This window comes from Anomaloglossus baeobatrachus, chromosome 3 (genome assembly GCF_048569485.1).
Source record: "Anomaloglossus baeobatrachus isolate aAnoBae1 chromosome 3, aAnoBae1.hap1, whole genome shotgun sequence".
Lineage (NCBI taxonomy): Eukaryota > Metazoa > Chordata > Amphibia > Anura > Aromobatidae > Anomaloglossus > Anomaloglossus baeobatrachus.
Window position 1 is genome coordinate 567,690,669 of NC_134355.1, and position 24,821 is coordinate 567,715,489.

Consider the following 24,821-nt stretch of genomic DNA (forward strand, 5'->3'; position numbering starts at 1 on the left):
GACTTGGTTGTTGGGGGAATCTACGTCCCCTTCACTGACGGATTCGGCAAATTTGGCGACTCCTAGCCTTGCCGGGGTCCGAGAGGCCCCTGCCCTGGTGCTGACTGTCCTTCGGAACACTGCTCCAGACCACCGGGCACACAGCCAACGGGGTCCTTCCAGGAACTTCCAAACGGTCCCCCTCCGGACAGTCACCGCCGTCGCTGACCTTGCTGTTCTGGCCCTACACACGGCTGGGCCCTTCAGGCTTTGCACACTCTCTGCTCTGTCACCACTTCTTGCTCTCCTCCTTTTCCACTTTTCCTTCCTTCACTTTCACTTCTCTGTTTACTCTAGCCCTCAGCTAGACTGCACTCTTCCCCTGCCCGGGGCTATCTGCCTGTTACTTCCTGCCTCCAGAGCTGTGAGCCCCTTGGTGGGCGGAGCCAACCGCCTGGCCCACCCCCTGGTGTGCATCATCAGACTCCTGGAGGAAGGCAACAAGGATTTTTTGGTTCAGCTTAGGTGTGCCTACCTGGGATGTGGGGTGTGGTGGTGTTGTGACCTGTGACCCCTGGCTTGCCCAGGGCGACACAATTATATTAATGTTTTTACAATGTGAACTGTTCTTGAAATATGCCTCAGGCTATGTGTCCACGTTGCTTTTTACCTGCTTTTTACCTGCTTTTTTTGCTGCTTTTTCAACTGCAGGGTTTAATGCCAAAATGGAGGTGTTCTGCTTTTCAAGCAAAGTCTATGGGAATTTGGGTTTCTTGTCCGCACTATGCTGTTCAAACTGCAGCCTTTTTCTGGCAGAAATTTGGGCAAAAGCTCTGCTTTGCAGTTCAAAACGCAAATGGTAAAAACAATTGACATGTCAATTGTTTTTGCCATTTGGGTTTTGCACTGCAAAGCTGAGTTTTTGTCCAAATTTCTGCCAGAAAAAGGCTGCAGTTTGAACAGCATAGTGCGGACAAGAAACCCAAATTCCCATAGACTTTGCTTGAAAAGCAAAACACAACCATTTTGGCATTAAACGCTGCAGTTGAAAAAGCAGCAAAAAAGCAGGTAAAAAGCAACGTGGACACATAGCCTCAGAGTGCTTGAATTGATGCTGTGTTTTATTGTTTAGTATTCAGAACACACTAAAGGATCTTATGGATTCTAAATGGATCCCTTGTAAATATGTATTCACATCAGGTGAACACATATTTTATATGAGGTTAATCTAGTCGAAACCCCACCGACTGGCAGCCAGCCAATTACATGACAGTGTATGGCCCAATTCTTCCATTCCTTTCTTATTCCTTTCCATACTGTGACGCCCTGGACTAGCCAGGTAGTCACAGGTAGGACCCCTGCACAAACACCAGCTCCTAAAAAGGTATCAGCAGCCAACCTAAAAACCCTGAGTCACCCCTCTCAGGTCTTGATGTTCACACCCGGGGGCAGAGCCAGGCAGTTGGCCACTCCCACCGAGGAGTTCAGATAGCCTGAGGTGGGAAAAACACACAGATCGGTTAGGGAAGTGAAAAGGAGAGGCGGTGAAGTGGAGTAGTGAGGAGTAGCATCTGTCAAGGATCTGGGTAGGAGCCCGGATACCCTGTGGCCAGGAGGCAGCCGGTGGTGGCCGCCTGCAGGAGCCGGGAAGACAGCCGGTGGAACCGTCAGGGACCGGGACAGGGTAGTGGCCCGCCGGTACTGAACCGGGGGACCGAATGGAAACCGAAGCACCAGGAGGGGTACTCAGACCCAGTATGGGGCCCAGAAGCCACTGGACCGAGTCAAATTCACTGATTGGGGTCTGGACCTTAGGTTCTTTCCCACCCAAGTCCCGACTGAAGGCAACAGCCCAACGAGGGGGATAGAAAGCCACCGTCCAGGCATAGAGATCCCACGGGCCAGCGTCTGCGGGCAAACGGGCTCCCCCGACATCCACTAGCCGGGGAGCGGACTCCCGTCACTGAAGCGAAGGAAGTTCGCATTCTACTACAGAGGTGCAGGAGAAAGGCGGGGACCACCAACCTCAGTAAGGGGCAAAGCGCAGCCAGCTGCGGGCACCGACCACCATCCTTTTGGTTTACTAGAGACTCCGATGAATTTATAATAGTGAGTACAACAGTGCCCTCGGGCAGCGCATCGCACCGCACCATCCCGCCCGCACCTCTTGCCCAATGGGGCCCCCGGAGCCACCAACCCCTGCCCACGGAGGGCATCAACACCAAGCTGCACAACACCGTCCCCGGGAGCCTAGTCAACGGCAGCGGTGGTGCCCACTCACTCACCACAACCCATGGGTGGCGTCACGAACTAAACTCCCAAACAACCGCGGCCCCCTGCCGTGAACCTCCCCACCGAACACCACCCCTCATGTAGCGCCAGCATCCCTTCAGAGCGACGTGGCCCCAGGGTCCAGGAGGTGCTCGAGCCACCCACCGACGAGCACGGATCCGAGTGGCTCGGCAGCTGGCTGAGGCCCGGGGCGGTACAATACCCCTCCTCCCCTTTTACTTATCTATATAAATAAACACACCACACCATCTTTTGGATAAATTTGGCCGCAGCAGCCATTTTATTAACATAAATAGAATAACCAATTAAATAACTGACAAATGGGGGCAGGTCCTTGAAGCTACCAGATCTGGCACATACCACCACATTGCAAGGTATTTCTATTTTACCCTCAGCCGTGAACCCCCATCTCAAGGGCACCATGCCACAATAAGTGGCCCAAAATGTGTAAATACCCTAAAATACCGGCTCCCAGGGCACAACCCCGTCCAGAGCCCCATTAAGTGCTAAATCACTAAATACCCCAATTCCATCCGGGAGGGAATTATCCATATAACTCCGCCCCCAACTTTACCAACTCCAAGGACCCTACCCCACTGCCACGACCACTGTGACATGAATCCCCCAAAATAAAACTACAGACAAACCAAAAATTCTTACACCTTTTTTTTTTTAATAAATATATGACCTTTTAACAAACCCCTTGAAAAATTGGGTGGGTGAGCGGGACTCCAGTCTTTGAGGCACCCTAAAATGGCTCCTCTTCCCGCACTTTTCCTATGTATTACCCCCACCCCGTGTCACATGCCCCTCCCCCATTTCCTTCCCTTAAAGCTACCCCTCTATTCCCTCATGGACCAACCCCTGTCATGTGGGCCTCTGCTTATTTTCCGCTCCAGCCCTTTCTTTAACGAGTGGGCATGATTTGGCTTGGGTGGGTGGTGTTTAATCCACCAAACACCAGAATTTTTACGACTACTGAGAGTCATTATGAGAATTTAGGGGCTCTCGCAGGGGTTATGGCTCCCATCATTCATAGCAAGGAGCCGGCTCTGTCTCGGATCATTCCCAAATGACATATCACTAGCTGCTATCCAGAGTAGCAGTGAGGCAGCCACAGGAAGACTGTAGGAGAGCAGTCCTCTCCATTGTTCCAGAGGCTGATACAGCAGAACTATCTGAGGAAAATATCGTGTAGTATGCCTGTCTACCCCTTAATTGGAGGAATGCTCTGATCCTTAGATTCTAGTAACTGTGTTAGGGTCAGCACACATGGCGAGTAATACGGAGAGAGTGGAATACGATAAATTGAATTCTACTCAGACCAATATTACTCTATGGGGCAGCTCCCATGAATGATTATTTTCTTAGCCCTAATCGGACCGAGAAAACAATCGCAGTATGCTGTGGGTGGAATGCAATCCTGTTCCACTCGCACCCATTCAAGTCTATGGGGAGAGAGAAACATCGCATTGCTTTCACGTTCCATCGGTGTAATGCGAGTGCAGTGCGATTCTCGCATCAGTCGGCAACGGAGGAGATAGGGAGATAAATCCCTCTCTCTCCTCCGCAGCGCTGGCCCTCCCCTCCGCAACTGTGTTCTGATCGGACCACAGTCACATGACACTCGGCTCCCGCTGTGCTGCGAGCATGTGCCGAGTGTCATGCGAGTACTCGCTATAATCCCCATATGGCCTCAGCCGAAGGAGTCGGCGAAGCCCCTCTGGTGAGACCGAGAGAAATAAAGAAGCAGTTGAATAAACTGATCACCAACTTACATGTAACGAAGATTAGAATGTACTTGGATTTGGAGGCCCACTAGGGTATCACACCCCCTTGCAGAGTGGAAGTTATTCACCAAACTAGGCTTTTAGTTTTGTCTTCAAGGATAAAAAGCAGCTCTTGGCACATACTCTGCTGCATTCCCATCTAGTTCCAGTGTGACTGTGCTGCTGTCATTGAAACCTATCTTAAGAAAAGTGTCTCTCTGATTGTCAGACATGTAACTATCAAGTTTAGATTATGTAACACCGTGTGCGGTTTTGCATCTATTGCTTTACTTAAAGTTTACTTCTGTTTTACAACACCAAGACCGTGGCCTCTTCTCTTTCCTCCCTATATCACCATCAAAGGTACTGACCATACACCCATGAGGGAACATTATTTGTCGGCATCAAGTCTGCACATTCATTCACCACCAAATGCCCACCACTGCCTCAGTGCACAGGATCCGACCCATGCCTAATGTATTCGGTTGCCTGCACATTGCACATGGTCGACATATACAACAGTTCCTGACCAGCGGAGGAAGGAAAAAAGAGTTTGTAGCCAGGACTGCTGATTCTTTCTGTGAGGTAAAACATTTCCATGCCTGTTTTTAAATATTTTAGCTCACAGAAAGCAGCATCTGCGATTTCATCTCTGCTGTTTCTCTATATTTCTGAAGCAATTTGCTCCTTTTTAGGGACTATAAATTTTAACATCATCTAAAATCATCTTTATTTTTAAAGTCTTTGGCCCATTTGGTAATTGCTTTTGAATCTTTTTTTGTCAAGTTTTTTTTTGTATTTAGCTATTGAAATTTTTTTTCGGCCAGCCTTTGTCTGCAACTTTAGAAAAAGCTGCATAATTTTGTGAGGCGCCACTCCAATTCCCTCCTTGGAGTGTTTTTGAGTATGAAAGTATTTTGGAGCAATATTTTGCGAGATTTTATGAAGCGTGTGACAGAAAAATTTCAGAAACAGTTTACAGCAGGAAAAAAGACTTTTTGACTTGGACCAAAATTCATGAATTCATGAACCACTTATATGAATTTCAAAGAGTAGAAATCCTGCAACCGACCTTCTTTAAAAATTTCAAATTTATTCCAAAAAGTTAAAACAAATCCATGAAATGGTGGCATAAATAGTCCAGGAAAATATCAGATGGAATCAGAAACAGACGTGTTTCGGATACTATTACTTATTGATTGTTCTTTAAAGAAGATCGGTTGCTGGATTTCTACTCTTTCAATCTCCTTTCGACTGGCATTACAGTGTCCTTGCAATGGATCTTCTGTGGCAGAAGTGAGCTGAAACTTTCCTTCTTTTTAACTTATATGAATTTAGTGCAGAAAACATCAGCAAAAACCACAACACAAAATAGAAAAGTGACTTAAAAAATGCAAAAGATGGATAGAACCCTTTTTTTTTTTATTTTACTTTGACATCTTTGATTAGCAAGATGTTTTAGCTATATTCATAAAATGGGTTTTTACCAAATGTCACATTTTTTGACATCTCAGTCAAATCCCTGCCTACAGTAAGGCTCTGTAGGAATGTTTAATTTGGCTTTTTTTTGCGAATTTTCAACTCACATACATCACTAGAACCACCATAAGTAGATAAAAACATCACAAGAACCACCATCAGTACCTGAAAACATTACCAGAACCATCACTACTATATGACTACATCACTAGAATCAACATCAATACATGAGTACAGCACCATAATTATCATCAGTACATGAATACAACACCAAACTTAAAGGGGCTGTCCTCATTTAGACAATTCTGATTCCTGAATGCTGTTTGCTATTAAAAAAAAAAGAAATAAAACATGATTTACTCCTTGTCTTGTTGCAACAATGAATTTCAGCTGCTGCTCCAGTGTGTGGAGCTAGATGCAGCACTGATGTAATGTCCCACTCAAAGCTGCTGAGCTCAGTGATTTGCTGTTTTACTTTTAAAATGATTTCAGCACTGCAACCAATACCACACACTGGTATTGGAGACTTGGCGCTGCACCAAAGGATGGTGCGTAAAATGTGTTTTTTGTTGTTTTTTTATAACAAACCTAACTTGGGGGACCAGAATTTTCTAAAAGGGGTCAATTCAAATAATATAGTAATCAATAAATCCCCCCTGATCACATGCAATTGTACCGCATAAATGTAAAACTTCCAGAATGTCCTTAATAGTAAGGTGACACTGAGAACTGTTGTTATTATCCAATTTATAGATTGACTGACGGCACTCACCAAACTGCAATGTGAACAGGTGCATAACTGAACATGACATAAAATACAAAGAAAGACAGTTTGCACTCTGATAATGCTAAAGTATGGAAACCATGAATGTATGAACTTGGACCTGCATTACTGCTAAGGTAAATCTAAGAAAAATGAGATATTTAGCATATAGAAACGGCCATTTCTATATCTGCCCAGTTGCCACATCATGGCATATCTCGTAATTTGGTACCTACTCTATGTTGAAGCCTCTCTCTGAGTTAAAAAACCTCCTGTGTATGGGCAAGTAGGAACCTGCTATATAGTATAAAATCACTTGAGGCAAGTGGGGGAGGGGTGCACGGTCAGAAGGTATGACCCTTTTGAATATAGAAAAAAATACTGACGGCACTCACGAAACTGCAATGTGAACAGGTGCATAACTGAGAGCTGTTGTTATTATACAATTTATGTAAAAGCAAAAATAAACAACAAAAATACACATACTTGGTATTACTGCATCCGGAACAACCCAATCTATAAAGCTGTCATGCTTCAGTGAACACCATATAAAAAATAAATTAAAACATAGTAAAAACTATGTCTTTTCATCATTCAGCTGACAAAAAAAGTGCAATAAATTGTGCCAAAAGGTCAAATGCAAATAAATATAGTAGCGCTGAAAATGTAATTTTGTCCAGCAAAAAAAACAAGCCCCCAAATAATTCCATCAGCAAAAAAACAAAAAAGCTATAGCTCCCAAATTACAGCAATGCAAAAACAATTTTTTTTTACTATAAATTTGTTTTTATTATGTAGTTTCATAGTTTCATAGTTTTTAAGGTTGAAGGGAGACTCTAAGGGGTACTTTGCACGCTGCGACATCGCAAGCCGATGCTGCGATGCCAAGCACGATAGTCCCCGCCCCCGTCGCAGCTGCGATATTCTTGTGATAGCTACCGTAGCGAACATTATCGCTACGGCAGCTTCACATGGACTTACCTGTCCTGGGACGTCGCTCTGGCCGGCGACCCACCTCCTTATTAAGGGGGCAGGTCGTACGGCGTCACTGCGACGTCACATGGCAGGCGGCCAATAGGAGCGGAGGGGCGGAGATGAGCGGGATGTAAACATCCCGCCCACCTTCTCCCTTCCGCATATCCTATGGAAGCCGCGGTGACGCCGGTAGATGTTCCTCGCTCCTGCGGCTTCACACACAGCGATGTGTGCTGCTGCAGGAGCGAGGAACAACATCGGACCATCGCGTCAGCGTAATTATGGATTACGCCGACGCTGCACCGATGATACGATTACGACGCTCGTTAATCGTATCATCTAGGCTTTACACACTACGATGTCGCCTGCGATGCCGGATGTGCGTCACTTTCAATTTGACCCCACCGACATCGCACCTGCGATGTCGTAGTGTGCAAAGTGCCCCTAAGTCCATCTAGTTCAACCCGTAGCCTAACATGTTGATCCAGAGGAAGGCAAAAAAACCCCAATGTGTCAAACAAGCTCCAATGGGGAAAAAATTCCTTCCTGACTCCACATACAGCAATCAGACTAGTTCCCTGGATCAACACCCTGTAATAAAATCTGATATACATAACTGGTAATATTAAATTTTTTAAGAAAGGCATCCAGGCTCTGCTTAAATGTTAGTAGGGAATCACTCATTACAACATCATGCGGCAGAGAGTTCCATAGTCTCACTGCTCGTACAGTAAAGAATCCTCGTCTGTGATTATGATTAAACCTTTTTTCCTCAAGACGTAGCGGATGCCCCCGTGTTCCAGTCGCAGGCCTAGGTGTAAAGAGATCTTTGGAAAGGTCTCTGTACTGTCCCCTCATATGTTTATACATTGTGATTAGATCCCCCTAAGCCTTTGTTTTTCCAAACTAAATAACCCCCAAGTTTAATAACCTGTCTTGGTATTGCAGCCCACCCATTCCTCTGATAATCTTGTAAAAGTGGCAAAACATAAGATAACACCAATATAAATGTGTTATCACTGTAATCGTACTGACCCGAAGAATAAAGCTGTCTTACCACTTTTACTGTAAAAAGAGAAAATACATGTGTCACACAATGGGATCACCCACAAACAGTTTATTGACAATATACAGTAACAGAAAAAACACAAACATTAAAAACACTTAAAAAGCCGAAAGGCTTAAAAAGGCATCCTAATTGACACCCATAATAAAATACAGAAATAAATCATCCAATTAGCTCTGGCAATATAATATCCACCTAACTATACACCAAATAATCCTGTACAGTGTATTTTATACACTGGCGATTTTGCAAGTTTTGCCACCTACAAAGAATTGAGAGGTCAGTAGTTTTTATTGTTTTATTGAAAGTTTGAAATTTGCAAAATTTAAAAACTTTTAGTCACAATTCCTACATTTTCACAACTAAATGTAAAAATTTTGACCTAAATTTACCACTAACATGAATGTGTCATGAAAAACATATCAGAATCACTGTGATTCATCGAAGCGTTCCAGAGCTATTAACTCATAAAGTAACAATGGTCAGAACTGTAAAACTTGGCTCTGTCAGGAAGGTGGAGACAGGCTTCGGTGGTAAGGGGTTAAAAAAAAGCAGTATCTAAAATACTCCTTAGGAGAAATATGTGCCCTATGCTCTGCCACTAAATAAATAATTATTCAACTAAATAATTGAAAAATAAACACACAAAATATTTTATTTGAAAAATCCCTCCCCCACTTTGCCACCAGACCAGGGCAATTGGAAAGAGCTGGGTAGAGCGCCGGAATTGGAGCATATAATGTATGCGCGATTTCTGGGGCGGCTGAGGGTTGACTTTTTAGGCTGGGAAGGGCCAAATAACCATGAGCCTTCCCACCCTAATAAAACCCTTCAGCTGTTTGCTCTATCTTGGCTGGTTATGAAAACTGGGGGGACCCCACATCATTTTTTTAAATTATTTTTTGATAAATACCCTTTAGTACCATAAGAAAGGCATAAAAGGGAGCAAGTTTAGCATGTATGTATAGGGGTGAGACATTATATAGGTGTTTGACGTCCTATCTATCTATGTAGCAATCAATCATCTATCTAGATATTTACTTGCTTGTTTTGTTATTGTTGCAAAATATAAAATGTACATAGAGTATTGTCTTATGTAAAAGATTATGTGAAAAATAGATTTCACATGGATCTCACACCGATGTCCCTCAGACGTTGAATAGAGGCTAGGTGAGGGGAAAAATGCAATCTCGTAGCACTTGCTTGACATATGGAATGACACTCGCATGTCAATCGCATCACACTCAAAGACGTTTTCAGGAGCAACAATAGAGTTACTGTATATTTCACACACAGATGTGAGTGAACCCTAAGACAGAGGGTTTTTCTGTTTATGGATGGGGCAGGTATAGTGACAGGATAATATTGGAGTCACATTAGCATATGGCATTCAATGCAAGATAATCTGATGTGATATGCTAATGATCCTCAGATCCCGCTCTGCTCCAAGCGGGAGCCGAGTGTCATGCAACTGTGATCTGAGCTTGTGATCAGATCACAAGTGCGAAGAGGAGAAATAGAGTGATCTCTCCATCTCCTACATTGTCGGCCTGTGCATATATCGCACTGCACTCAGATGTCATCCGAGTGCAGTCTGATGTGTTACTCTCACCCACAGACATGAATGAGTCCGAGTGAGCTAAGATTCGTAGACAATAGCAGCAGTCCTAATCATTATCGAAGTAAGGAAAAACTCGCAGATGTGAGTTGTATGATTGATTAATATTAGGTTGAGAATTTCTCACATTGCACTTGTGCAAATCATACACCAGTGTAACGCTGGCCTAAGGCTGGTCGTTCACTTGCATGTGACTAGCGCAAGGATCGCATCACAATGCCCCAAACGGCCATCTTCTATCCTGACAGGAGCGTGTCAGCTGCATAGAAATACATGAAGCTCACACGCTCCTGTCAGGAGAGCAGTGGCCGATCCGGGTGATACGATGAGATCCTCGCACAAGTCACACAAAAGTGTGACTACAGCCTAATAAAGATTTTCTGCACATGTTTGACCACCGAAAAACAGTTTCATACCCAGAAGCACATAACAGCCATTATTACTAATTCTAAAGAGCACCATCCTTATGATAAAAAGTATATTTATAATAATTCTTCATTTTTAAAATAAGAAAATAAAAAAATGGTCAAAAATAATATTCTATCCATTAATATATAGAAATATGATGGAGGTGCAACCCCCCAAGGTCCTTTTAGGCCTAATCACTAAGGGATTAAGAAAGACTACATCAGCATTATGTTATATTGTCATGGTATAAAGTCCCCCATACATATTAGACTAATGTCGGCCTAATAATGATGGTTTCAGACAACAGTAATGTGTATGGAAGTTCCAGACAATTGATTATCAGGGGAGTCAAAGAGGCTTTCCCATGAATAAAGTCAATTTTAATCAATAGATATTGGAATAATAATAATTTCCACAATTGGATGTGTTTAAAGAAATATTCTTCTGCTGAGATAATCTTATATATGTGTCCCTGCAATGTACTGTGTAATCGCCATGTCTGACCATACAGGGACATGGTCTGATCATACCACATCTACTGGGCATAGGTGGACGCAAAAGGGTATACAGACATTACAGCACATGTTTGCAAATAATTCATTCTTTGAGGTAAAACATTTTTAAAAACAGGAAGGGTAATGTTTTACCTCACAAAAAGAATCAGCTGTGAACCAGTGCTGTAATGTCTTTATACACTTTTGCTTCCTCCCCTGGCCATAGCTGTGGCATAATCATACCATGTCCCTGTACTGACAGACACGGCCATTACACAGTACATAGCAGGCGCACATATATAAGATTATCTCAACAAATGAACTTTTCTTTTAAAACATCTAATTGTAGAAATTATTATCATTCCAAGATCTATTAATGAAATAAACGTTAAAATTAACTTTGTATTAGGGTTCTAGCAGATCTGATTTCGGCCTGATAATCCTTTTATTCTCTCTGAGATTAGTCACCTTCTGGCAGCCGCTCCTTCATAGAACACAGATGAGTTCTTAACCGACAGCTGTCTTATGTGCATAGGGGCTTTATTGTGCCTACAGCACCATTAAACATCAATTAAATAACAGAATGTTAAGATTGACTAGATACAATAAAGATATAGATAGTAATGGATGTTAGTCCAGGAAAGTACAAAAAAGTATTATGTAAACTGACATCATTGCACAATAAAGCCATGTATATTATGAGTCACGTTATAAGCCACAAATTGAATAACCTGGGACACAATTAAGCCTGGAATGACGGAAGACCATGACGCATGTTTCGGTGCAACTTTTCTCAGGCAGGAATGCTGCTTTCTCACAATATAGTAAATCAAGTATAACCAAAAGATGTTTATATTTTTTAATTTATCAATTTTGGTTTTATTTTGGTCTGTTATTTTATTTTAGATTTATTGATACAGTAATAAATATTAACAACAATAATACAGGAACCCAAGGCAATTATCATTATGTAAGTGTGCAACAACTTTGAGGAATATACGGGTACATGAAGGGAAAGTCTTTAATTTTTGCACATTAATAAACCATCGCCTGAAGCCAAAATCATGCCAGATAAAATTTTATTATTGAAGTATTGCTTCAAGACAGTCAAATTTAATACAGCAAAATATCAGAAGAGAGGGTATGATGCAGAGGGAAAAAAGGGTAAGACCCCACATGCCCCTGGATATGTGTTCAAAGCAGGCTAAGGGGAAGTACATCAATTAATCATAGGGATATGTATAACGGTGCACCATGGCCCCAATACAATCTGATTACACTTGGTAACCTCACAATGAACGAACCACTCACCCATGCCGGTAAAGTGACACACCAGGGCTGCACGTGGGGACCAGCGTCCCGACACGTGTTTCACGTCTCCAACGCTTCTTCGGGGGACAGATAAAAAGTGTATGTGAAGTGCAACCTTATAAATCTCCCATGTGAGAAGCTTTATCACGCCTACTCCCGCCCAGTTGTCATTGCGCACAGCCGGTGTTCCAAGTGCAGCGGCAATCAGTCACACCGGCGTCCACAGCGGAGATCGAAAGGAAAAAAACTTCCTGTGACGTCAATAGGTAAATCCCGATCTCCGCTGTTAAGGACGCCACCGTAACCATGCATGCAGGAAGACACACACGGCCGCGCGTTAGGGGAGGAAGATAAGGAAAACAACCTGGATCATAGTCCACCCCAGGGAACCCGCAGTGTGAATACCATCCAGGTAGACCATCTGACCGGCGTCCTCGTGTGGTCTATCTCTGTCAAAAAAAGACAGAAAATGCAGAAAACCCACATCGCGGATAAATAGGGGAAAGTGACCAAAGGTAAACAGATAGAGGTGATCACCCCCATGAATACATAAATAGATAGATAGATGCATATGGCTGTAATATGAGAACATGTATAAGAGGCATCAATAGCATATCCTCATCAACATTATGCACATATGCACTATCAGTACAATACATCATGAATACAAAATCCTATATCTGTTGAAATTCTCCATAATTGTGAGGCTTCTTCCCTGGTATCAATAGTCGACTTCTTTGTGCCTTTCGTTGTGATACCATGAGTAGATTTTTTATGTTCTGGTTCTCAATTTTAACAGTGTGTTTTTCTTATGTTTATTGTTTAGTATTATCTCCTGCTGTGATGGACCCCCCACGCCTTTTTCCTCTTCCTGGATGTGGGATCTGCTTCCATTTTTGGAGAATTTCAACAGATATAGGATTTTGTATTCATGATGTATTGTACTGATAGTGCATATGTGCATAATGTTGATGAGGATATGCTATTTATGCCTCTTATACATGTTCTCATATTACAGCCATATGCATCTATCTATCTATTTATGTATTCATGGGGGTGATCACCTCTATCTGTTTACCTTTAGTCTCTTTCCCCTATTTATCCGCGATGTGGGTTTTCTGCATTTTCTGTCTTTTTTTGATAGAGATAGACCCCACGAGGACGCCGGTCAGATGGTCTACCTGGATGGTATTCACACTGCGGGTTCCCTGGGGTGGACTATGATCCAGGTTGTTTTCCTTATCTTCCGCCCCTGACGCACGGCCGTGTGTGTCTTCCTGCATGCATGGTTACGGTGGCGTCCTTAACAGCGGAGATCGGGATTTACCTATTGACGTCACAGGAAGTTTTCTTCCTTCTGAGCTCCGCTTTGGACGCCGGTGTGACTGATTGCCGCTGCACTCGGAACACCGGCTGTGCGCAATGACAACTGGGTGGAAGTAGGCGTGATAAAGCTTCTCACACGGGAGATTTATAAGGTTGCACTTCACATACACTTTTTATCTGTCCCCCGAAGAAGCGTTGGAGACGTGAAACACGTGTCGGGACGCTGGTCCCCACGTGCAGCCCTGGTGTGTCACTTTACCGGCATGGGTGAGTGGTTCGTTCATTGTGAGGTTACCAAGTGTAATCAGATTGTATTGGGTCCATGGTGCACCGTTATACATATCCCTATGATTAATTGATGTACTTCCCCTTAGCCTGCTTTGAACACATATCCAGGGGCATGTGGGGTCTTACCCTTTTTTCCCTCTGCATCATACCCTCTCTTCTGATATTTTGCTGTATTAAATTTGACTGTCTTGAAGCAATACTTCAATAATAAAATTTTATCTGGCATGATTTTGGCTTCAGGCGATGGTTTATTAATGTGCAAAAATTAAAGACTTTCCCTTCATGTACCAGTAATAAATATTAGTTTTAAAGATTAACCTAGCAATTATACTTTAATGGTTTCAAGTATATTTCATTTGTGGGGTCCATTGCTTGCTGCTCACAAAAACAAAATCAGTCATCTGATATGTATCTCCGCTAGTGATGATGAAAGCTGTTGATATCAAATTCTGATGGTTGAACAAATTTAGCCAAGAAATTCAATTTACTTTCAATTTTTTTAAATGCAAATTAAATGTATCTTATTATATTCTGGGGTCTGGGGAAATAAATATAAACTTGGCTGGATGTCATAGCTCTAGGTCCAATACTCTACTGGCTTCCTTTGGCTCTGAACTCTTCTAAACGTCCTTCACTCTGCACCTGGGCTTCGTGTGCTGAGCAATATCCACCTTGTGATGACGTAAAGTCACAAAGTCAGAACATAATAACGTACATCATCCAAGACATTTATTAGACCTTGGCTTATGCTTATCATCATATTTTCCCATCGTGTTATCATAAAATCAAAATGTGCATTGCCAGAGGGTTTCTCAGCACAGGAAGTGGCTGAACAAAAGAAGGTAGAATGCAAAAGAGGATGTTCCCTGTTATGAAGACCAGAAGAGACCAGTGCAGCAGTGAGCCATTGGAGGATTGGGATTGTGTGCTGCACCAATAGGACAGGTGAGGAGTAGGGTTAGTATACTCCTTTCTTTCCTTAACACCAGCCAGTTGCCTTTTTCTTGGATTTGCATGAGGCAAATCCCTCAAAAATTCAGATTCAAGTAAATCCAATTCCTTTGCAAAATTCAAATCAAATGTAATTCTCCTAGAACCGATTTGCTAATTTTTATTGGTCACATATAGAACTTACAATAAATAAGGGCAAATATGAGAAATGGAGAACTTTTTTTAGCTGGATGTGTTGTTTACGTAGACCACAAGAATTACCAGAATTACGATATTTTCGGATTGTAAGACACACTTTTTTTCCCCAAAACTGGAGGTAAGATGGGGATGCGTCTTACAATGTGGATATGGCTTACTGGGGAGGTGATGGTGGAGTGGGGTCATAGGAGGCACAGTTGGCGATACTGAGGGTGTCATTGCAGTGTCGCGGTGACAGCGGGCACCTGATCTAACTGTGGGATCTATTGAATCGCCCGTGGTTAACGCGAAGAACATAAAAAAAATGGCTGAGGAGGCAGCGCGTGCGCAGATTGATGCGATGGACTTCAATAAAATGGCCACGGAGGCCTTTCTGCACAAGCGCCATCTCCATGGCCATTTTCGTGAAGTCCATCGCGTCAACCGTGGGGGATTCAATGGAGCCTGCAGTCATATCAGGCACCCACCTCCACAGTGACACCCCGACACCCTGTACTGTGACCCTCCAGAATTTCTCCACTGCAGTGACACCCCCACAGCACGCTGGCAGATCAAAGGCGCCCGCCACCGCAACACCCCCGAGCCACAGTATTGCTGTTCCTCTGTCCACTGACCCTCCTGAGACGCAACACTTCTTTCTCTGATTATATCATTCTGTACACAAATAATATACATGCTTTACATTTCTATTACCATAACATGAAATCTCACTATATCTAACTTTGTGATAACATATTTTATAAAACAACAAATGTTAAATAATAAAATCTTCAGTTTTTAATTTTTCTTTCTAAAAAGGTTGAACAGGTTCATGCATTTTTACATTGAACATAATAATAAAACACGTTCTTTACATAGATATTTTGCACACCCAGCACATGTCAGATTTGTTTTATTATCACAAGAAGATGGACAGAAGTTACATCTCTTCCTTGTTTGGCTGGTAGTCATGCTGGTGGAGGCCGTGGAGTCTCTTTCTGGTAGCTGTGCTGGTGGAGGCCGTGGGTATCATAGCTGTTCTGGTGGAGGCCGTAGAGTCTCTTTCTGGTAGCTGTGCTGGTGGAGGCCATGGAGTCTTTCTTGAGCATGCTGCTGGACACTATTCACAATGGCTGCTGGTCCTTCACTTCTGGGGTTTACTTTTCTGGCCTCGATATACAGCCTAACTAGGGATTTTCCAAATTCTTTGAGAAAAAATTTTCTTTTATGCAGCTTATTTCTGTTCCAATTGGGGTCGATTTATCTACATAAAACAAATGCATTGCATGCAGAAACATCCAGAATGTTGTCAAATATAATCATTGGCCACAGATTGGTTTTGCGTTTGCATGTGTATGTTGATATTGCTTGATCTAGACTATAAACTGCCCCTTTTGTGGCATTATATTCTAATATTAAGTCCGGCTATCTGTCTTCTCGATTACTTATTGCATTGTCATAGTGCATTGTGCTCATTAGAATGACCTGTTTGGGTTTTTTTGGGAACGTATCTGTTGTATCTCCAGTAAAATAAAAAGTAGAACTATACATATCTCCTTTACTAAAGGCTGCTTTACATGCTTCAATTAATCGTGCGATCGCATTTCCGATCGCACCCACCACCATCGTTTGTGCGGCACGGGCAATTACTTGCCCGTGTCGCACAATGCTGTAACCCCCCGTCACACGCAATTACCTTCAAAACGACCTCACTGTGGGCGGCGAACATCCTCTTCCTGAAGGGGGAGGGACGTTCAGCGTCACAGCGACGTGACACAGCGGCCGGCCAATAGAAGCGGAGGGGCGGAGATGAGCGGGACGTAAACATCTTGCCCACCTCCTTCCTTCAGCATTGCCGGCGGGACGCAGGTAAGCTGTGTTCATTGTTCCCGGGGTGTCACATGGAGCGACGTGTGCTGCCCCGGGAACGATGAACAACAGGATGTGCGATTTTTAGAAAATGAACGACGTGTCAGCGATGAACGAGAAGGTGAGTATTTCTGCTTGTTCCTAGCTGTCACATGCTACGATATCACTAACGATGCCGGATGTGCGTCACTTACGACGTGACCTCGCCGACATCTCGTTAGATATATCGTAGCGTGTAAAGCCCGCTTATGGATACCTTGCGGCAGTTCAGGCTTGTTTTTCCTTATAGTGCCCAGCATGGTAAGTTGTCTTTTTCACAACATCTGGCCCAGTTGGTAGGATGGGAAAACGTTGTCACATGTGACATTTTGTCCTTTTAGTCCATGTATCAAATTGAGAACAATTCACATACTCAGATTTTTTTCAGCTCTTTCTCCAGGGTTTCTTCCTGTATATGTGGTGCCCCTGAGGCTCCAGTCGCCACAGAGTACTACACCTCATTTAAGGTGCGGTATTTGCCCCAGGTAAGGAGGGGGTTAATCACCGGTGTTCGACATTCACACCTTACATAAAGCTTAGGAGCCTTCTCACTGGGGAGCTGGACTAGGGTAGGCAGGGGGTTGGCCAACACAAAGCTTGGGACTGTCCCGGTCACTAGGACAGCCTCTTGGTGGTCGGATTCTACTTGGGGTAGAAATAGGAGCAAACTCACACAATCACTAGTTAGTTGACCTGGGACACCAGTTTTGGGACACAACACCTTCACCACTTTCTTCTCTTCTCTTCACGGGGCCTGCGGCTTGGAGCGGAGCACTCAGCCCAGGTTCCTCACGGCTGGAAGGGCAACTCTGAAAAGGGACTTTCTTCTTTCAAACACTGGTGACTTCTTCTAACTTATCCGAGGTCGATGGGGCACATCACAGCAGGTGACCGGTATTACCTGGGCAAGCGGCACAAAGAGTGAGTAAAGACACCTGGAACCGCAGCAACTGACTCGGACACTTATTACCGGTGCCGCCGCCGCCTCGGTGCCAAAGGTCATTGCCATCACTACTCCCCTCATCATCCTTCTCGGGGCCCGCTCCACCTGTGGGGAGTGATACCATCTTCGGCTGCTATTACCATCCACCCCAGAGAACAGCGACAGCAGTGGCGGCTAATCTCTGGCTATGTACTACAGATGTAGTCACAACAATCATCCTACTACAACCCCCATCATCCTCCCTCCTTATCGGTGTACACCTCGGGGCACGAAGCTGGGCAGGCCATAGCGACATCCCTGACCACCACACCGGCCCGGTGACAAGTAACTCAGGTACGAGACCCCGTGCCTGACTCCCTCTGCCCCCTGGGTGCTACATATACACTTGAGCGTTTACAGCATATGAACTTTTGTTGTCACAAAGTGTCAATATCTTGATGCCGTACTTTCCTGGCTTACTTGATATATTGTCTGAATGAGCACCTACCTCAGAATGCTACCAATTGTTCATCGACAGTTGCAGCTTCACCAATATTATAGAATTTTGGTAGAATCTCTACCCATTTATTCAAAACATTTCTAATAGGGGCTAGTTTATCTTTAGCTCTTCTTTCATTTCGATCTGTTTTATTAGTAAACCGCAGTACTCTAGAAATCTCATGAAACCTTTCAAGAAACATTGTAGATATAAATATGAGGCGACCAGTTTCCGAATTCCACAAACTTTTAGTTGATTTGAAAGTGAAATGACTGGATGAGCACTTGCTTACTGATGAGAACAGTGAAACCTCCACCTTTTTGAATAATGAGATGACGTGCATAGGAAAACAAATACATTTTGCAGGCAAAAATAATTAACGACCTGTTTAACAGTATAAAATGTTATCGGGTCATAATGACCCAACAGTATAAGTGTAACAATCAGCGTGTAGCCAAAAGTAAACAAAAAAAAGATTAAAAAAACAACACTCATAGTAATAACCCCTCAAATGAGGAAAAGTCAATTAATCACAAGTTTCAGATCAGTATAAAATAAAATATTTTTTCCTATTTTCCTCCTCTAAATTTGAGGTGTTTTATAATGCGGGGCGTGTTATAACCCAAAAAATATGGTAATAGATAATGGACCATGGGTCACTAAATAAATCATACAACTATTGGTCATGCCTCTGTCATTACCCTGGCTGTCAGTGTTTCCTTGAGTGTGGATGGGGGAGGGGCCTCCCCTCCGTGCTTCAATCCCGGGGTCACGATGCTTTTATGTTCTGGGCACTTCCGTTCATTCGGTGCCAGTTATAATCCTGCTCTGCAGTGTGCCGCTGGTCTCTTGTGAGTTCTGATTGTGCCTCCCTTCCTGTTTACATTCGTCCTCCGTGCCTCCTGCTCTGACTGTGTACGTTCTCCCTGCCGTCCATCCTGACTGCCTCTGTTCCTCTCTGACTCCCATCCTCCCTCCTCTGTTGTTCCATCCTCCTGTACTCCCTGCTCTTACCTGCTCTCCCGACTCCCGACTTCGGCTTGTCTATTTACTCTGGTTTCCGTACTCCCCCAGGTCTTTGACTTTCCCTCTCGGTTCCTGACTCGGCTTTCCCTGGACTCTGTCCCCGTTTTACCCTTTGTACCTTGTAGACATCCTGGTTCTGACCCCGGCCCGTACGACCATCCACTTCTTCCACTGGGCACTCTCCCGGTGTTCCAGCTCCCCCTGCTGGTTCATTACAGCCTCCTTGCCTATTAATCTCTAGATCCATGTTAGAGTATAGTATATTAATCACTAACCAAGAATCATGCCAGACAATGATACATTCTGAGAAACCTGAAAAAAAAATGATCCTTCATACACAGAACTATAGTAATGAGAAAAGACTCTTGCGCTGGCCTAGACTATTATTTCATCGATCATATTATGATTTACTTGTAACTTTTAGTAAAATTCAAATTAATAAGATATTTATAGCTCATTCAGAATGCAGCTGAATAAATTGAATGTTTTGCTTTTTTTTTTATAGGTATTGAACAGCTTATTTCATCTCCTTTGCACCTGCCACCATGGTTAGCCTCTTGAAAAAGCTAGGTCTCATCACTATAAGCCTCTGCATTTGGTGTTTTATTTACGCTGTTCTTTACAGACATCCGAAAACGTTTCACAAAATTGTGGAGGATCAGCATATATTTACCTTTATTTGGGAAAATGAAAAAGTTAGTATTTCATTATCGGAAACAAGTAGCTCAAAATATGTCTCAGAACAGAATACTCACTTACCAACACCTAGCCAGAAATCCATAAAGCAGCAAGCTAAACTGTGGGAAAAGCAGATGACTTTCCGTGACCTTGCCCTACAACTACAGAAACGGAAGAAATATTTTCAAGCTAAGAATATGTACAATGTTAAATTTGAGGGCAAAATTAACCAGCAGCACAATCCACATGACCTTCTGTGCCAGATTAAGCACAAGGTGAACATAACAACATTGGCGAGGTCTGACCTACCTGCCAATGCCAGTTACTGGAGTCAGTATCTACCCAACAAGGATATTACAGAGGTGGTGGGAAAGCTAAGACGGTGTGCTGTAGTTGCTTCAGCTGGATCTATGAACGGTTCGAGGCTCGGAGAGGAGATTGGTGAGTAGAACAGTCATCTAAATATTCATTCTGGTTACATACATTGTGAGACTAAAAAATAAAATCCATCTAGTTAAAATTATTTTCCTGATATTCAAAGTAAAGGCAAAGCCCTCAGATGGCAAGAGAACATTTTTTTAATCTTAATCCCTTCTCGACATTGAACGTACAAGTACATGCTATGTTGCAGTGTGTTTGCTCAAATGGACATACCATTAGGTCCTGGAGATTAGGCAAACATACAAGTAGTGTTCTATAGATTGCCACTGGGAGTTCGACGTAAACTACCTGCTTAAATAGCCAGGGCCAGTGCCTACACCACCCCTAGCTGTTTAACCCTCTAAATGCTGAGATAGTGATAAAAGCATTTAGAAGGTTAAGAGAGGGAGTGGGTTCCCTCTATCACCCGATCAGGACCCCTGCTTTGCGATCATGGGAACTCAATGGTTGTCATGGCAGCTGAGTGTCAAATAATGACCTCCTGGTCTGCCAGCATTAGTTGCCTGTTAGACAATGCCAAGATCACGGTCAAAAAGATGTTTTGTCAGTATAAAAGTGGCAGGTCTAATGCATTGCAATGCAAGAGATCAGTGATTAAACTAATAAAAATTAAAATCCCATAGAGGGACTAAGTAAAATAGTTTTAAAAAAAGGAAAAATATATAAAAAAAAAATCCCACAAAATAAAAAAAAAAAAAGATTAAAAAAAGCCAATAAATCCAAATATTTATGCAACACTAAAAATAAAGAAAAATGTACACAAATGTAGTATTGCCATGCCCATAACAAACCGACCTATAAAACTGTTGCACTACTTAACCCTCTGCCGTGAATACCGTAAAAAGTGGCAAAAACTATGCTTTTTTTGTCAAATTCCTGAAAAAAAAGAATAATTGGGAAAGATAGTGGAGCTGCACGGCTAAAGCAGATATACTCAAAATGGGTGCTCCATGCTAGTAGCATATGTGTCGCTCAAGGGATACCGATCCAGCTTCAGGGACGCCACGGGGTCTTCTTCTGTATATGGCAACAGGTATGTCGGTTTTGTATATGTGTCGTGATGCCACTCACGGCTTGCGGTCAGGCATATGGGTGACCGCCACTGCAAATTTAACGAGCGTCTGGGGCTGATGGGGTCTGCAGTCAGATGGTGTGGCCTCCTGTGAGTGAGGCTGGCCCCAGGGGCTTGGGTGTGTAAGGATAGCGGGTCAGGAATAACTCAGGCTCAATCCAAAAGTCTTTCAACTGCTTTTTACTCACTTCTAGATGTTTCTGTGAGCTGACCCGGGCAATGCTTCAATAAACCAGGTGAAACCAGACATCCTTCATGCCAGTCTGAGGGTGACATTTAGCTCGCCTTCCTAGTACCATGGGGGTCAATCCAGGGAGTCGCTACCGCCTTTTCTCCCTTTTTGGACCATTTGCCGGCAGCATGGACCAGGTGAGATGGCTTCTGGCTCTGCCTCCTTTTGGGTCCCTGCGTTGCTGCTGAGGCTCGGACTCTGTGTGGTTGGTGAAGTACTGTTAGTTCCCCTCACCGGCGGGTTTAGCAGATCGTTAAAAAGGGGTCTGCTCTAGGGACCCGTTCCCCGTACATGCCTAGTCACCAGGCACCTTTTTAGCGTCCTCACTCGACGACCGTTCTCCCCCACTAACTGTCACTACACTGCGCAGGGTCTGACAAGTGTGTGCGCGCGTCTGCGTCTCTTAACAACCGCCGCTCACCGCTACCAGACTGGCTCGCTCCACTCCTTTCCTTTCTGCCTCTGCATTTTAGCTCCCAGGCCCTCCACTACACCCCTTGACAAGAATTGAAGGCCAGACCTCTCTAGAGATTGCCCAAGGGTCCCATCTAATGGTGCGGGAGACCTGGTTGCTATGTGTCTGTGCGTACCCACCTCTTTCCGGCCTTTAGAACTACCTGGAAGCACTGTCCCAGCATGGGTGCACTACTCAGTGGTGCCTGACCAAGTCAGGGGCGCCACACATACACTTGGAGAAAAACACTCGGCACAAAAGTGAGCACACCATATACAGTATAATGATAAAAAACAATTCTTTATTCAGTACAAATAAGGCCACTAATTAAAAACAAAACCATTAAAAAAATACACTTGCCAGTAGAAGATCGGTTGTCGTGTAACCAAGAGACAAGCTAGTGCAGCAAAATATAACAGAAAGAAGTCAGAAATGTGGCATATAGTAGGTGAAGTATATGTACTAAGTAGCCACTGCCATGGATCTCACAACAGAGTATACAGGGACCAGAATGAATTCTGAAATAGAGCTAAATAAAAAAATGGCAAAACCATTATGAATGTATAGATAATATTACCAAAGAGAGGCATAAAATCCAGTCAAAAAGGGCTAAGTAAATACCCAAGGCATAGACAGCTGCTCATGGAACCACATGTCCCACACGTATCGCCACACACAAGCGGCTTCATCAGGGAAGACAATTAGAATAAACAATGATGGAAAGCTTATATAAATAGAGAGATAATAATAAAATTAGTAGTTGGTGTGTGGTGATCTGTGGCATCCAATATGGTGTCACGTGAGGCAAGTAGCACGGCACCAGGACTGACATGGTGGAGACTCATGAGGTAGTCAAGGAGACTAGAGGAAACGTCATCCGTCTAAAGAGGTATGCGATGAAAAGTGGCTTCGGCTGAGCGGAGCAGCTCCAGAAATGATGCGATGATGTTTCCTGGAGCGTAGTCAAGAAAATGGAGGCCAAACAGCGATGCACCAAAGATGACGCAATGAGGGTTCCTGGAGCATCGTCAAGGAGATGGAGGAGAAGCATATTCACCCAGAGAGATGTATGACACCTGCGTGAGTTTAGAGTAATAGTTACAATGTTATAACAAAGGAGGATAAGTAAGGTAATGACTCAGAAAGAGGTATGACTATTAAGAGATATCATGGGGGACAAAGAGGAACCTCAGTGCATGAAGGGAAAAAGTATACATAGCAATTGTGACCAGGAGAATTGCACTGTGCATGAAAGAATGCAAAAAATAATGATAAAAATGAAAAATAATAATAATTAATAAAATTAGGAAAAAAGATGTAATGAAGCAATGATAGTCACATAAGATATTGAGCAACAAAGCAATAAAAGTGAAGGAAAACAATGATCTGAACAAGACCCAAGAAGCGAACAAAAGACGCTTCTCAGGACAAGTGGATTAAAGCGATACTGGCATGGTGTCCCTGGAAATGGCATCTTCTACAAAAAACTTCCCCCATTTACCGTAGATCTGTCAGAGGAAAAATTAAAAACCTATAGCCCTTAGAATATGGTAATGCAAAAAGAAATATTTCTTCCTATAAATTTCTTTTTATTATGTAAAAGACGCAAAACAAAAAAACATAAATCTTGTATCGATGTAATCAAAGAAAAAAGATGTCTTATCAGCTTTACCAAACAATGAATGATTTAAGAAAAAAAAGGTTCCTGAATTGCTGTTTTTGTTCATTCTGACTTGCAATAATCAGAATAGAAAGTGATAAAAAAAAATAATGTGCCTTAAAATGATACCAATAAAAACATTACCTCATCTTGCAAAAATGGCCCTCACATAAAAAAATGATAGATCTAGAAATATAGTGATGCAAAATCATAATTTTGTTTCATAAAAATCCCTTTTTTGTGTGTCATAGTAGCCAAACATAAAAAGATACAAATCTGGTATTGCTGTAATCATAGTGACCTGAAAAATGAAGTCATCTTTTAACTTATAAGCACGGTGAACAGTGTAAAAAAAAAATAAATAAAAACTATTCTTGACCTGCTGTTGATTTGTTCATTCTATCTGCAAAGAATTTTAGTAAAGCCCGGCGCACATTTACCCTGCACTCTTCACTGAGCACCTATATCGGGATTTCTGTGTAAATGTAGCACCCCTGAAGCCATCAGGAGCTACAAGGAACTGCATCCTGTTAAAGATCCAGGGCCTAACCCCAGGGACCCAGAAAATCAGTGCCGGTAGCACCAAAACACATATATAATCCCTGTTTTTCCCTTCCCAAGATCTGGTGACAGGCTAGGGTTGGACCCAATGGATGGCCACCTAGAGGTGGAACCGATCCAGTCCACTAGACGACAACCAGGGAGGAGGGGTCAGACAGTAAGTGGAAGTGAGAGGAGACGGACGTAACCATACTGACGGGAGTGTGTAACAGTGACCTGTCAGGCGCAGGCGTCTGGTTGCCAAAGGAGTACAGTGGAGTAGTCTCGGAACCATAGCACCGACGGGGCACAGAGCCCTAGGTCAGGCAAACGCTCCAGGCAGACCTGATAAAATCTATATGGTGAGGGGACTATCCAGGACCTCACTGACCGTAAAGTCCAGGACACCAGCACTGACGGGAGAACCAGGGACCGGAACAGAACACCGACCCTACAGGGTTCAAACTGTCACCCGGACTGACAAAGACTGAAA

The 24,821-nt window shown here is 43.3% G+C and overlaps 1 protein-coding gene across 6 annotated transcripts in view; it reads left to right on the forward strand.

The window, feature by feature from the left end:
• The window catches only part of LOC142295563 (beta-galactoside alpha-2,6-sialyltransferase 1-like), a 102,590-nt gene that overhangs the window by 11,512 nt on the left and 66,257 nt on the right, over positions 1–24,821 (forward strand). For 3 of the 6 annotated variants that reach the window (XM_075338669.1, XM_075338667.1, XM_075338668.1), the window contains 2 exons: positions 6,273–6,419; positions 19,757–20,370. In XM_075338669.1, the coding sequence (XP_075194784.1) occupies positions 19,797–20,370 (574 nt within the window). In that variant the 5' untranslated portion in view covers positions 6,273–6,419; positions 19,757–19,796. Of the gene's footprint in view, positions 1–6,272; positions 6,420–14,669; positions 14,714–19,756; positions 20,371–24,821 lie in introns of those variants that run through there. The other 3 variants (XM_075338671.1, XM_075338670.1, XM_075338672.1) reach the window with 2 other exon arrangements.